The sequence below is a fragment of the Lates calcarifer genome, linkage group LG3, assembly GCF_001640805.2.
Source record: "Lates calcarifer isolate ASB-BC8 linkage group LG3, TLL_Latcal_v3, whole genome shotgun sequence".
In the NCBI taxonomy this organism is placed as follows: domain Eukaryota; kingdom Metazoa; phylum Chordata; class Actinopteri; family Centropomidae; genus Lates; species Lates calcarifer.
Window position 1 is genome coordinate 4,232,306 of NC_066835.1, and position 16,496 is coordinate 4,248,801.

A 16,496-nucleotide genomic window follows, 5' to 3' on the forward strand; every position below is an offset into this window, starting at 1 on the left:
AATGTTCCTTTAACATTTATGCTTTACCAGCTGTGCCAGTGTCTTAAGCTTTTCTGTTAGGATTTCTATTTTTCACTCATGGGGCATGTTTGCCTGTACTTTTAAAGTACAAAGGTGACAGGAAATGAGGGGGGGGGGCAATGGTCAAAAATCAAACCTTGGTTGGCTGCTGTATGCATCTTAACCACTTGGCCACCTGGACAGCCCATGTGCTGAGCTTTTACTGGACTGGATCTAAAATTGCTTTTCATTTCACTCAGTTCACTCACGTAAGTTTTAGTCAGTAGGTCTAGGCTCTAGGTAATTTCATCTGCCTTTGTGTTATCTACCCACTGAAGCACTGATGAGTTCTGAGACACATATGTGATCAAACAGTGGTAGACAAACACTGGACAAAGCTTTCATTTAGCTTTTTTTGCAGCATTCCCATCTCTCTGTCATATTTCTGCTGCGCACCATCCTGCACCCAGCTAAGGGGTGTGGTTGGAGATATGACTTCAAACGCCCTCGTTCCGCGCTCGATAAACATTTGAGAAAATTATCTTAACAAAGCAGCAGATGAAAACAATGGAGTATGAGTGTTCAAATGTTTATGCCGTGCCTTAGGGCGGCAGGAAACAAGAGAGGAGTTTGTCGCTCCCTGTAATCTGTCACAGCGATTGCAGCTCTGCAGAGAATGAATTGGAAAAGATGCAAAACACGACAAGGAGATTTTCTCAGAGGGGTCATGAGTGTTTATCTGCTGCAAAACTGTTGGCTTTACAATGAAATTAAGCTAACTGGGGGAAGAAAAAAAAAGGTAAACAAACATTCTCTTTCAGACCTCAGACTTCAGTGTTCATGCTGTGTCTCCAGGCTGGACAAGATCTGAGTCTTGGCTGTCCTCTCACAGGTTTTGTTAAGACTCAGAATAAACACTGATCTGTAGATTGAGCTGAAAGGCTGCAGGAGCAGAATATGCAAATCCCTCAAGAGTTGAATTGTATTCCTTTGAATTGTTTTAAGAATGTTTTGAATAATGTTGCAATCTGTTATTGCATTATCTTCTACAAGTGCTATAAGAAATAAAAATTGAATCAGTATCCTAAGATTGCTTCTGCACAGAAATGACTTTCTTAAGTAGGAAGTAGAGTGATGTAAATGGTTATAGAATATACTTACCATGAGCAGCAGGAGATAACTCCCATTTTTTAAGACTATTTTGTGGGACTTTTTCGCCTTTATTTATACAGGGCAGTGGAGAGAGATAGGAAACAGGGAGAGAGAGGGGGGACTGACATGCAGTAAAGGTCTAGCTGGACCGGGAGTCAATCTGGGGACCAGCTGCTCAGGGCACAAAGACCCATGTGGTACACACCCCAACTATTTGGCTATGGGGGCGCCCCATAAGACCCATTTTTTAACAAACCAATGACATTGATAGGATATCAGCTCAGAAATAATATGGATCAGTCCAGTCTCTGTGAGAAGAGAATGAAAACCAGTGCCTTTCAGATATCCACAATATCCACCCAGATCCTCTAAAGCCTTCTTCATAAACTATTATGAATATTGAACGGCATTGGCCTATCGGCTAAAGCCTCTTGTTTGCTCAGCAGATTGTGGTGGTAAAATAGATTTGAGTCATAAAAAGAGCCTTTGCATCTGCTTTTGACAGATAAGTAAGCTCTGTGTCTTTTGAATAATGAAAATTTATAAAGGATATGTTGTTTGATGCAGCACTAAGTCATCATAGCCACTAAAATTGGATTTGAATTATGTTTTTTGTTCCTGTAAAATATATTAATTGGCAAGCCAGTGCATACACACATTTTTTTTTCAGACATCTTATCTTAAAACTCCAAAATACACACCATACCCATTTCCAGTTTGTATCTGATTGCAGATAAAAAGGAGATTTTAGACATAAAGTCAATGCTTTTATCTAGTAAATGTGAAAATGTAGCTAACTTTATGGAGTTGACGACACAGAGATAGTAGAATCGCATTTCATCTCTGCTGTAGCTCGGACACATAGAGGAGATAAGGGAGAACAATTTGGGGCCGAACAACAAACAAAACTGGCCCGGTAGACGCTCGTCTCAAATCATGATCAATTTAATTGTAATGAAGTAGCGTAACATAAAGGTGAGCAACATAACCAAACTATAATTGTGTATAAATACTTGCCTGAATAACACAGTGAAAACAAATTAGATGCAATTAAGTTATGCAACACAGTGGAGATGAAAAAAACAACAAAGAGAATGAACATGTGAGTCGTTGTGCTTGTCACATTTACATGTAGGTATACATAGATATACAAATTTCCGTGAACATATGAAAACACATGCAAATCGTGTGTAAGAGACTGCCAGATATAGTGTGTAAGCTCTGCAAGCTAACCATGACGTTCGCATAGTGCTGACATTTGCTGTTACTGTTTTTGCAGGTATTGTAAATGTCACCTGTTCCTTCAATAACGTTTGATCAAGTATAATCAGTGTTAATGTCATCATGGAAAAATACAATGAAACGTATTCACTGACAATGAAATGAAGACAAGTAAGCTTAAGTTAGTAGGTAACCTTTGAGGATAAGAACTATTGAGAATTATGACTATTATAGAAAAAAAAGCATTACATTTTTCACAAATAAGAACTAAACAACCCCATCATTGTGTCCTAATAAAACATCCTCTACCAGCTGTATGTCACTGTGCTTTTACCTGCCATTGCTGGTACTGGGAAAATATTTTTAAAAAGCCTAATGTATGGACTACATTCATCAGCAATTCAATCAGCCAGTGGAAATTAGACGAAAAGAAGCAGCAAAACTAGGTAATGTAACGTTATCAAAGCTGTGGACGTAACTTTGATGTTATTTTCAATTAACTGCTATACTATCAACAGGAATGAGCACAGGATTAATGTGAGTCTAAGCTAAAGGAATATTTTTGTATGAATGCTATCCAACAGTTTAGCTGCTAGCCTGAAGCTGGAGACAAACAGTGAACAGTATCACACTGCTCTGAGGTGGAAGGCACATAGCTGCTATAACACTAGGTTAGTAAGAACAACAGGGGTGAGCAGCTCATCTTTAACAAACTACTTTTCTCAGATACAGAAGTTCCTGGTTTTGTAACGTTTATAAGCCCTTATTATTGGTTTGACTAGGAAAGAGCAAGTGAAATGGGAAATAGAGATGTCCATAGGCTTGGGACATCTACTAATCTTATTTATTTGTTTACAAAAACAAAAACTAATTAAAATGTCACTTATTATAATGAATGTGAATGATATTTTTCACTCTCTTGTTTATTAATTTACTACATCCCACATAACAAACACTCATTATTTCACAATAGTAAGATTTCAGATTTCATTTTGCTGTTGTTTTGTGGGATGGTTAGCAGAGGGTGAGAACATGCCAGAGACACTACTCATTTCCTCCCATTGTGGGATTTATTATGTCTAGATTTGTACACTAAAACTACTGTATAGTATGCAAATAGGAAGTGATTTTAGATGTAGCCCAAACTACATCAAAATCAGGTGCCAGTTTAACACAGTAGATACAGTAGTTTGAGCCTGTGGAATAAAGTGTAGATGCTTTAGAGGGGGCTGAGACAATCACTAGCCCAACTGATATTCTGGGTGAAATGAGGACTGTGTTAAGATTGATGGCAAATGGGCTCCGCAATGATGTGGCTGACACTAAGATCTTATCAAGAGAGTAACCAAAGCGCTGCTTAAATATCTGAAAGCAAATTTCACACAGTAATCCTGCGTGGCTCTTAATTTATCACAGCATGACTTTGTCAACCTGCCGTGACATGTTGCTTCTGTATAAAGCCACATTACTGCACTTATCTTCTTTGCCAGCCCCCACTGTGACAGCAGCATGGCATTGTCTACCAATTCAATTATCGGATGACAGGGACAGTACCAAGACAAGAGTTATTACTTAGCGAAATAGTTCTCTACAGAAGCGTGCTATGGAAATATGCTGATTTCTTTCTCCTTATTCTATCCTGAGCATTACATTTGGAGTCATGCTTGGTTGGAAGGCATGGTGCTGAGCCAAAAGGTCACCCTAGCTACATTGGAACAAGCAGTGTAACACTAAGGCGTGGAATACATATTTCACACAACTTGGGAAACATATTTGAGAGTAATATTTCAGTTCAGAATGCAATTTTCAGAAAGCAGAATCACTCACATCTCTGTTGAGCACAGAATATCTGCTCATATGCAATTACATTCTCCCTGTACTTATGTATGCTCTATGGGCACACCAGCGTATTTTATTTGAAAAGTAGTAGGCTGTCTTAGATGTGTGATTGTCTCATCATTCATATTTACTCTGCTGAATTGAGGATCAGTCAAGCTTATATTCTACACGATGATGTAAGCCCTTGCAAATAACTTCATTAAGATGGATCTTAAAGCCGGCAGACGTAATAGGTAGGCACATCACATTTGTGACTCAAAATCCCTGTTTGAAATTGGCTTTTAAACAGGGATTTTCACACAAACTAATACAAAAGCTTTCTAGCTCTAGCTGCCGTCTGAGTTTGCCTTGCAACCAGTAATCACGGTCTTTACACCTGTTTGCACGAACGTTTCTTTCTCTGTGAGAGTGTTATTACCATAATGATATGTTCCTGGGGGCCCGCGGATGACCACAATGTGCCTTATAAGTGGCTCTTACCCATCAACAACCTCTGACTAAGAACAGATATGCTGCACTTTGTGTTTGCAATCAGTGCCCTGAGGCTTGAACAGAACTCGAGTATTGAAAGCTTGTTTTTGCATAATTCCCTCCTTGTTATCATTCTTATTTTTGCACAACGGGAGTACGACTTTCAAAAATCCATCATTACTAAAATTTCTGATTAGAACTCCATTTTCGCGTGCGTCCAGTCCACTCTGCAATCATTCCTGTCCTTTGTTCAGTGACCCTATTTATTATTGTGACACAAAAAAACAGTGGAGTTCAGGGGCTTGATTACCTCTGGGGTTACCTACACTACAAATGTGTGTCACTGGGGGCAATGTAAGAAACAAAGAGCATCTATCAAAATGTCCATTTTGTGTACAGTGGAACAAGAGTAAAACAGAAACCTTAACATCACTGTTCTCCTTTTTAAATTAGCCTTGATAATTTATGTTCTAAGTCAGACAGGAATAGGAAGGCAGAGAAGCATGTAGGCACTTAACAGTTGTATTGTATGTAACTGAGTGGAATAGAGCAACAGTATGGAGGTTCCCTTGTCACTGAGTGGCATACTATTCTGTGCTGTTGCACAATCGTCTTGTTCTTGTTGATCTTGTTTACATTGTCTCATTTGCTGTGATAGAGAGATGAATACAGTTCACAGTAAAAACTGGATTCAGTCCAGCTACAGTGTAGCTACCATGACTATGTGATTACACTGTGAAGCTAAGCAGCATCCCCTAGTGCACAACTGTAATTCCAATTTAGGCTTAAACTGCTGGTATTACTAAGTCTGGCTGCTTTGTTTCATTATCCTGTTGGATTTGTAGGAAGTATAGAATTTCAAAAGTCAATAATTTGTTCAAAGAAGATTTCATTATTCTTTACATTTTGAATAGCCTTGGCAGTTATTGTATTGTAAGTGCATCAGGCATCATCTGCAAATTGGTGACCCCTCAACTTAATTTTCATTTTGCAGAAGATTCCCATCACGCCACAGTTCAGGCTGTTCGCACCAACTGTCGTCCTCAGACACCTCAGAATGGTGCAGCCAAACTTAGCATTTAGAGTCTGACACTGGGGGACGACGCGCTACCCCACGAATGTCAGAGAAAAAGACAAGCGCAACACACCCTGTTTGGCCCCTGGGTTGTGGCCAGAACAAGTGTAAAATACAAGACTTATAGGCACTTGTTAGTGCTCCATTAACAGGTCTGAGCACTCGTTAGGCGGTCCTGCATTGGACCAGATGAGGGCTCCTTTAATGAGCTGCACAAGGTTAGGCAGGGTGAGGGTTGCACTAGTGCGTTTAATTATAGGGAATCAGGTAGTCAGTAAAAGACATTCATTTCTTGTTGGCTGTATTACTCGGCAGTCTGGCAAAGAGCTAAGCCTGCAGTGAGTTTACTCTTCCAAGTTATCACTGGATACCTATTAAATCAAGAATCAATTGCAACATCCTGCTATTTACCTACCAGGCTAACAGTATATTAGACAGCCTTTCTCTTGGTCTCTTGGTCTGCAGAGCTGGGCTGCTGGTATTACATCAGTCCACGGTTATAAAGAGAGTGGATAATGTAAGCTTTGGTTCCAGGACAACTGCAAGCCATCTGCAGCGAACACGCACAAGTACCATGTCGTTCCAAACTCCACACTCACGCCACACTGAGTACAACTTTAGTATTCATCCTGTTAATTACAAAGCCTCAAGCTTTAAAACCACACCTGAGACTCTGCGCCCTCATCTCATCTGTCGCCTCATTCTGCCCCACTTACCTGATAAAAATGTATACAGTGTTCATTCCTCATCATGAGTATTAGTCAGCTGGAACTGCACAGGCATTTTAGAAATTTTACACACTCTCAGGCTTACAAAGGAGAATACCAGAGAACTCGTGAGCATGTGAAAAAATGAGACAGGACTGAAATACCGCTGACCTTTAAAGTGTTAGTTGGCTATTACATGCTGCGTGATCTGGCTGCACCTTGAAGCACAGGGCCGTGTTATACCATGGTCCTTGGCTTTCAGCATTTTGAGGACAAATGAATAATAATAAGACAAATAATATCCAGCAGCCCACTGGTAGGCAAACAGTCCTGACATTAAAGATGATATTAATCATTTATTACTATCACAGAAGCAAGGCTTCATTTCCAGAGAGAAAACTACACAGGTTTGAGATTTCAGACCTTACAGGGCTGCAAAATAAATGTTGGCCTAAATCCATTCTGCTCTCGATGAGATTTGAGTGTGTAAAAACTGACAAATGACTCTCAATACAAAGACGAAAACAGCAGTGATGTAGCTCTCATTAACTGGTTAACCAACACTGACATAATCATCAAACCTACCACTGATCAGTAGTCTGATAATGAGACTGCACTGCCATTTTGTTTGACTGAAATTATTCAGCTTGACATTTAGTGCTCATGGTAGTTGATTTCATGTTGGTTCCTGTTGGGGGTATTTCATTTTGTTTGCTTAAATTAATCACCTGGCTATTGTCATTTTGAGTTGTCACAGAATCTGTGGGAGCGGCTGCATGGAACAACAATCAATGATCAAATCATTTTTAAAGAGTAAGAGTTTTAGAGTTATTTGAGGGTGTAAACCTAGAACAACTTGACCGCTGCGTCAGTCTCATGCAGTCACGGTGCCATCTTTGCAGCCATTTTCTCTCCCTTTTTTCATGGCTGTAGCTAGGTACCTAACAAGCTATGTATGAAGATGCCATCTCCTTTCTGTTTTTTTCTTGACGCCCACAAGGCTCTAATTGGTTAGACTTTTATCCGCCCAGCAGGAACAACCATCATTGTGCATACTGCCAGATCTATAAGAATTACTGAATGAATCTGAGGTGTGGGTGGGGATTCAGATGTCTGTATCTATGCTGAGCAATCAAGTGCACGATCAAGTGCACACACACATGCGTCAATATGCATAATGAAATGTGCCAAAAGTTGGCTAAGCATTTGGACTGTGGAAGCCCAGTACTAAAGTGAATGTAAATGATGTTTTTACATGTCATTAAATCCTCCAGTGAGCATCAGGCCGTGCTGTCAGAAATCTACCGAGCCCTCTGACGCATGACATCGTTCTCTAGCCCTGACCTAATGTTCCTTTAAACTGCCTTTGAATCCTCCACTCAAAGAGCAATTGTTTCTCCTTAAGCTGACCCACACTGGCTGGCCCCACTTGCCACTGCCACAGGCAGTTTCATCTGAATGTGCGATCTGTCATTAAAAGAAAAAGTGTCAGAACCAATGGACAGCTTCAGGAGGGAAGGGAGAGAAAGAGGCTTGCAGCATTAGAAATGCTATGAGATAGTGGTTTATAATTTATCAGCTTCTCTAGACCCCCCCCCCCCCCCCACCCCCCTCAAACTGGTATACTGGGGGGCTTCTGCCCACCACCACCCTCACCACCCCACTCACCCCTGGCTCCTCTGTAATTCAAACACTGTTTTATGTTACCTGTGAATAACAAAGCACTGAGGCATGATAGTAAGACAGATTGTAAGCAGCCAAACAGCAGCCTATAAGAATAATCCATACTGGCAGGTGGACTGAAATAGTATACCCACTCCAGCTTGCAGAAGAAGGATGCTAAACTGAGCCATGATACATTGATGTGAAATCTAATAAACAATTAAAACGTCTGCCTCAGTGATCTTTCATTAATGGATGCTTCTTTTTTTTAATCTCAATTGAAGTCATTGATGTTTCTGGTGCAGTCCATCTACTGTGACGCAGGTTCTCGGTGGTATTCACCGGCCGACATCATTGGTCAAGCCACATCTAAAAATACATACCGACGTAACAGTTCTCCTGTTTGCAGTGAAATGCTTCAACTGGAGGGGAAGAAACTAACTTAAATCGATGCTGTGGACTTTTGCTCATTTCAATCTGACTTGTACATTTGAGCTCTCAGGAGTCACTTAAATTGAGTGAAGCTGATTGATGCTTAAAGTGCTAGCACTTTATACTGACAGCCCCCATATAGTTCTGTTATAAATCACTGGTCAAGATATCTGTCATTAGTGAAAAAGACCTGCACTCTGAATTTCACTCCACTTCACTGAAAGTGTGTCATCTCTCCTGGTTTCATGCACTCTCTGTAGGGTTGTTACAGACCTGTAACGTCTCCAAATCTATTATTTCAGAGAGCCACATCAGCATCTTTACATGAGCTAATGTTTGATGAGCATATAAGTATTGATCCCAATTATTCCATATAAATATATGTATTTTAAAAGCATCCTTCATCTGCCATTGTTGTTGTCCTGTTTCCTGATTAGTTGTGTATTTCAGGTTTTTTTTTAAAAAAGCCTTGAGCAAACCATCTTGTTGGTGAGATGGGCTTCTCAAAGCCTCAATACATCTGCTCCAGTTTGTTTCAAGTCCATCTGGTACAAATTTCCAGTGCCAGGGGGAGGGAGTTAGAGCAGAAGTTGAATATTGATTAGACCGATCTGAAATATTCGCCTCCTTAGAGCAGTTGACACCACACGCCCCCGCAAGATTAAGTGAATGAGCAGCTCACTGAATCCACTTAACAACTTAAGTTAACTTCTGGAGTGCCCTTACAGACTTGCATTATCGTAGCATTGACCCCTGTAGTGAGTAATGGCAAGAACTGCGCAGTCTTCACAACTCTCAAGAGGAACATTTGAGTAGCATAAAAAAATTAGCGAAAATGTTCAAAGGCGTGTCCACTGTGTTACACAAAATCAATAATACTTTCGTGCTGTTCAACATCAGAGCAATACTGTGCTTTTTTGTGTTGCATGCTTTGTGTTGTTTGATGACAACTGGGATGTAGTTTGGTCATTTTGGGGGAAACAGAAAAAGAGAATAGGGAAAGAATATAAGGCAGTCTATTGTTGTATGTCGAAGAGGAACATTACATAAAGTCCCGTCAAAGCCTATTCTTGATTCCTGTGATCTTGATAGAATAGAAACGTAGGTCTCGATCAAGTCGTAGGTATTTCAGGGTCACAATGATTTAACTACAATGTATATTTATGATAGCAGAGGTGTAAGTTAAGAGCTAAGAAAAACTAACCTTGCCTTTAAGCACTGACACAAAGTAATGTGGCGTTACGGTGGAGTATCTCTGAATGTGCTGCAGTTGTGATGAATTCCTCACACTGTACTATTTGATAGGTGGCATGGTGTCCCTCTGCCCTCTGTGCTATACTTTTTCATCTGCTCTGGACGGTAAGGATCCATTTGCCAAGCAATTCTTAAATTCCCAGATGCCATAGTTACCGTTATGGGAGGAACCAAACAATGTAGCCCTGTCAAAACCTGTTCTTTCCTACTGAGATACTGCACCATAAAACCTCTTGCCAATATTTTCTCCTTCCATACATTGCAGTTTTAGCTCACTCAGAGCCATGAACATTGGTTTCGATGAGTATGCTCATCTTTCAACACAGCAGAGCGACATGCAGCAGCGGCAGAAGTTGGCTTCACTTCCCCGAACAGCTGACAGAACAAACAGTACTTGTTAATGGAGAGTAAACCAATTGCTCTTCCTCCTCCTTCTCTCAATTTCTGATGTAAAGTGGACCGAGCTGGCTGTGCTGTGACTTCTGTAAATGTGATCATATAAAAAGACACCATTATTCTGTAAAGTACTGTTCCTTTTTCCTCCCCGGAGTGCTACAGCTGATGATGCAACATCATAATAATCAGTGCTGTGTCGATAATAACCACAGACACATCTGGTGCAGCAGCTTTATTGCTGGTGTCACAACACTTGTTTCCTCTGGGACTGACTGGCCATCCCTACCATTTTGCAGCTGTAGCATCGCTTTAGTTGGCTGTTGCATTAAATACAGCTGGGCATCATGTCTCCACTTCTCTCTTGTTTTCATAAGCTGAGTTAATAAATGTTTTTAATTTAGTCTTTAATTCAACCCTCAGTTCAACTTGTTTTTATCAGCTACTGGATTAGATGTTAATGGCACAGCTATGACAAAGTTGTGAAAGCCAAATATGCATTATCACCTCTGCTCTACAGAGAATTTTAGCGACTTTCTGCGCTTTGTTTTGTTCTTTACAGCACACAACTTGTGCAAGTCCATTTACAAACTGTTCTCCCTGTGCCTACGTGGGTTCTCTTCAGGTACTCCAGCTTCCTCCCACAGTCCAAAGACATGCATGTAATGTTAATTAGTGACTCTAAATTGCCTGTAGGTTGTGAATAGTTTTTGTCTGTATATGTAGGCCATGTGATGGACTGGCGATCTATCCAGGGCATACCCTGCCTCTCACCCGGTGTCAGCTCGGACTGGCTCCAGCTCCTCACAACCATTAAGAATAATGCATATGAATAACACTGAACTGAGTGTTGCAACGTAACCATACAGTTACGTAACTAAAGCTGAAATTATACCTCTCAGGGCTACACACAGGTGAGAGGGCATGTGTGAGGAAAGTTGATCATTATATCTATTTACAGTATGTGTCTTTTTACTTTGGATGTATTTGCTCTAGGCTGTCTTTCAGGTATGGAGTTATTTCCTAGTGTGCAATTTTTTTAAACACAAAAACCTACATCTTTGATTAAAACATGAAATATCTCATCAACTGTAACATAGCCTCGAAGCAAAACGCTTCTATAGGGGAGGTCGTTTCGAGTCCTGACAGGCCGGGGCTGAAAATGTCAAGTTGTTATTTAGCTGTCATCTCAGAGTCAGTAATGAGGAAGATAATATTGCTCAGACCACCCAAACAGGTGATGCTAGTCACACGCGGGGTCAGCTTCATGATTTCTCTTCTCTGTGTCACCTCCTTCCACTGACCGAAACCAACTGCCACTGTCAAACTATGTTCCCACCAATTACTGCTCCAGCTTGAGTGTGTATTGTTGGACATAATAATAGGGATTCCTCGTCTAGCTTGCCAAGCAGTAATTGTTGTGCTCTAAATGGACACGGGATTGTTCTGAATTGCTGTTTGGATGTCCAAAACATGGTGAAAACAGGACAAATTGCTGCTTTTTGTTTTTCTCTTTATTTATTTATATTTTCCTAAAATAGTGATCATGCCTGGTTTTGCATGTCTGAGTGCCATGTGGTTTGGCTGACTTGGGGGATTCATTAAAACGAAACACATGGTCCCTTACTACAACCCCTTTGTACATGATGGGGATTAGTAGAACAAAAGCCAAATATTCCCCATCTTTTTAACATGTGGTTGAAAAAATTCAATTTGAGCTGTCCTGGAAATGATAATGATGACAAAGTAATTTGGGGGGGGTTGAGAAAAATAACCCAGAAACAAAAAAACTCTGTTTCTTTGTCCCTGCAGAATGAACCAGGCTCCCACTGGTGGCTTTGAAGAGGATGTGGGTGCCAGAACAACTCATCATGTCATGTATCCAGAGAGTGCCATAGACCTGGACAACAACACCAGTCTGGTGCTGATCCCTTTCAAGATTCTGGATCTGCAGTGGATCATTAGTGCTCTCACCACAGGCACCATTAAACAGTAAGTGTACTGTCAAATGTTAAAGCTGCTATAATCGATATTTTCATATTAAGAAAGAATGAAATCACTTTGTGTAATGTGAAAGGTGTTGCTCATAGTGATGAATCCACAACAAAGTATGACCCAACTATGCAGTTCCTCTCAGCTTTATGAAGAGCATCTTTCAGCTCATTATTTTGGTTTGACAGTCAGCAACTTTGTTTTGTTTCACTTTCACTGCTCTCATCTCATTTCCAGACAGCTGTTTTCAGAAAAAAACCTCTGATACTGTATGCTAGCCTATGCTATTCCCAGCACCACACAACAAAGTTAGCAACTAGCTAGTGAACATGGCAAAACGTTTAGCAGCTAACCCTAATATTTGCCTCATGAGTTGGCAAGAAGCAAGACAGACTTAAAAAGAAAATGAATACTAGACTAGGAAACATGGCTGGAAATTAATCCTATATTGCTCTAATGATTATGTTATAATAATATGGAACATTTTAGCCATATGGACGTAATAAGCTGAAAAAGTATCAGTGCTGTGTTTCTGACTTGTTGCACTGCCCCCAAGTGGTGAAAATCTTGAAAAAAACAAACAATAGTTTGAAGAAAAAAAAAACATAAATTATGACTTACACTGGCAAAACACAAAATAACTAAGAAGATTGATGCCAAAAGTCCAATACACATTCACTTCTAAGAGATGATGATTAAGCAAATTCACAAACATATTTGTTTTCCATAATGAAACCAGATCCTCCATCTGTTGACATATAATTGTAAGAAATCCTTTAATTCTTACACTGAATTTCTGTTGACATTCTACCAAGTCATACAAATAAATTCAACATTCAGAAGAGGCACTCTTATGTTTTCTCTAAAATTATTTTTCCCAGAATATTATTACTGGGAAAAACTATAAATGTGCTTTAATTCGCATTTGGAGATGTGTGGAGCAGAGATGCTCCATTTCCCATCCCATTTGTCAAAGAAACCAGAGTTCAAAAACTTTTACTGTCCCACAAGTCATAAATGCATTATGATACAGCGTGCATGCGTTGCCCTCCCAGATTAATTTACACTACCAGATTGCCATAACTATCACACTCACTCAGTGTTCCTATTTGTCAAATTGCCATAACAAGGATAATCACTCAGTTTTAATCTTCCAGTAAATTTAACCTTCAACTGCTTAATTCTCAATGACCTGTAATCATTAGCTTGATTGGACATCCAGAAAAATAAATGAAGCCTCTGCCAATTAATACCGCTGCCAATAACTCAAACATGTTAGATGGTAGAAGGACAAGTAAATCCAAACAAATGTTTCCTCTAAATGTGCAGTTGTCTTCCAGCTCCGCCAAAGCAATCATTCTGCATCATTAAATTTCACTTTACTGGTAGTACTGTCAGCATTACCCCAGCAGGCATTAGATCTTCACAGTGTTGTGAATTATTTTGTTAAATTTTCTAGTCTTGTTAAATAAAATGAGGCTCTATGAAAGAACAGACCTGTGTGAAGTGACACAGGAGGAACTGTATTTGTTACACATTCACACTCCTGACATTAAATAGTAACAGTCCTTGAACTAAAAATCTATAAAGCCTGTGTGTGTGTGTGTGTGGGTGTGTGTGTGTGTGTGTGTGTGGTGTGTGTGTGTGTTAAAGGATGTACTTTTCAAAATTAGGGTGTGTAATGTACTATAGTGCACCAGAGGCAAGACAGGTAATTTTCATTTCATTCTACACAAATCATAGAGGAAGTGGTTGGACTATTACACTGTAGAGCACACATTTCCAAACAGCGTTAGACCAGTCTGTATAATCTTTGAATTTTAATTAGACACATTGCTGCAGAGGCAATAGCCTTGATAAACCTTATTTTAATTGGAAACATTTGTCTGGATTGTGTCTTACTATGTAATCATTATTTTTCATCTCAGTCATTGGTATTCCATCCTTTTACTTTAGTCATTGGAACCTGCACAGGCTGGGTGTAGAATTTGCATGTTTAAATTTATACTTTATTAGCTCAATGATTTGTTTTCATGAAAGTGGCACATGCACAGTTTTCGTATGTAATGCTGCCTCTAGATCAGGCTCCTGTTTCAGGCTGTGTTGAATCTTTGAAAGACACTTTTCATATGCAAACTGAAATGGCCAGCTCACAGGAACTGCACACACCTTTATTCAAACAGCCTCTCCCATTTCCATGTTTTATCTTTGCACTGTTCTCATGATCCTGGAATGATACATAACACCACACTGCATGTTTTCATGCAAATGACAAAAAACACATCAGTGAACATGTTGATGACCTTTGGACATGACTTCAGAATGTGCCCATGATGATTTAATCAGCTTTCCTCAGATAGTTGTAATGTTCCTGACACAGGGCATTTATTTTTAGACATGTCCTCAGTACTATTATTGTGTAGTGTACTGGTGATTACAGACAAACAAGCAGAACTGTGTTCAGCAAAACAACATTTCAGGCTATTTTTAAAGCAATTGGAGCCCAGATATTAAGTCCCTTGCATTTTTTGTGTTGCAGCACATATATTCCTGTGGTACCCAGGATAAAGGCAAACAAAGATAAAGTAAGTTTTACATATATATACACACCATATACAAACCATTCATTCAAGTGTTGAACATCTTCTTCCAAAGCATAGTCATGTCACATGTTTAGACTATGCTATTTATATTTCTACTTTTACTTAGATGAAGATCTGAGTCCTTCTTCCACCACTGGTTTTTTCACTTTGACAAGTGGTATGTTGCTGCTATTCAATGAGTGTCACCAGTTTTGACTGACACATACCACTCCTGCTAATATTTGAAAATTCTTTTACATACTACATTTGTTGCCACTGCTTATTATGGTATGTTGCTGCCAGGTGCCATATAAAAATGGCATGCTAATGGTCTTATATTTACAATACACCCCCTACGGTGTAACCAAATACATCATTTGGATATGCACAGAATATGCACATTGAAGAGATACATGAAAAATAAGAATTTTTGAAGGAATATTCACCCATCACTAGCAGCTCCTGACTCATTCCCTCAACTTGTCTCCTGGTTGACAGTTTTCTTGTACCTCTGCAATGTCCCAATAAGGATAGATGTCCATAAATCTGTTTAGAATTCATGCAAAATGTAGTCCTCATAACAGATCTCAGTCAGATCTTGTCTCATAACCATCAGAATTAGGCCTTTTCCTCGGATTCTGGGTGATCCAGGTAATTGTTTGTCTATACAGTGAGAACGGTGGCTGCTAGGAACCAAAGCAGCATTTTCATAATGCAGACTGTAGACTAAAAACACCTAGGTGTCCTTCAGTTTAAGTCGAATATTCAGACATTCAGTCCTCAATAGCTTCATTACTTTTCACCACATTAGTCATGTGGTGTAAAAACTGATGTTCCACAGGTGAAAATTCAACCTCATAACCAGATATTGAAGCTTTACTGAGGAGCTAAAGTTGGGGACCATCACAAAAGAGCCTATGAATTGGCCAAATCATGATATTTGACAATTTGACAAATGTTCAAAGGACATCAAATCAAATATAATACAAATCATGTTTTATTATTCGATACATGTGGGTACATAAGTAAAAATGATATTTTGTTGGCAGCTAAACATATACATATATTTATGAGGATAAATGGCAGCAGAAAATACTTGAATTTAACTCCTAGTATAAACCAAATGCGGCTGTCTTTTTGACTTAAACTAACACAGACTGTAGCTTTGAACTTCACTCCAACAGCTACACTAGCATTTCTAGCTGTAGCTAAATTTGCTGTTAACAGTGGCTATATTCCAGTGTGCAATATGTTAAAATGTCTTCATTTAATTCAATAAGTGGTATCTGACAGTTGAAAAACCTACCATACCAGTAGCACAGCAGTGGCACATGGTAGTGAGAAGTGGTATCGACCAATAGAACACCAGCAGCATACCATATGTAAAAGTGACATACCACTAAGAATCGGTAAATATAAAAAAATCTCAATATGAGCCAGTGCTACTCAAATGGGATTATTATAATTTGAACCAATGGGCCCAGGCCAAACCATCAATAACAAATGCACACTAGATTGTATAGCATATAAAGCTTATATTGAACACAAATTTATTTTTCTTTAAATCTTCTTTAAATTCATGTAATTCTATTGCAGGTATTAATTTACAGTCCCACATTTTTCAAATATGTCTATGAGTCTTGGCTTGAGGGTCATGGACGATATCCTTCAACCGGCTTCCTCAGCTTACTGCTCGCTATCCACATATGTGATGAG

The 16,496-nt window shown here is 39.4% G+C and overlaps 1 protein-coding gene across 1 annotated transcript in view; it reads left to right on the top strand.

Moving 5' to 3' along the window:
- The window catches only part of LOC108900349 (CMP-N-acetylneuraminate-beta-galactosamide-alpha-2,3-sialyltransferase 1), a 59,881-nt gene that overhangs the window by 38,052 nt on the left and 5,333 nt on the right, over positions 1–16,496 (top strand). Inside the window, exons 4-6 of the mRNA XM_018701338.2 lie at positions 12,019–12,198; positions 14,738–14,783; positions 16,377–16,496. Of these exons, the coding sequence (XP_018556854.1) occupies positions 12,019–12,198; positions 14,738–14,783; positions 16,377–16,496 (346 nt within the window). The remainder of the gene's footprint in view (positions 1–12,018; positions 12,199–14,737; positions 14,784–16,376) is intronic.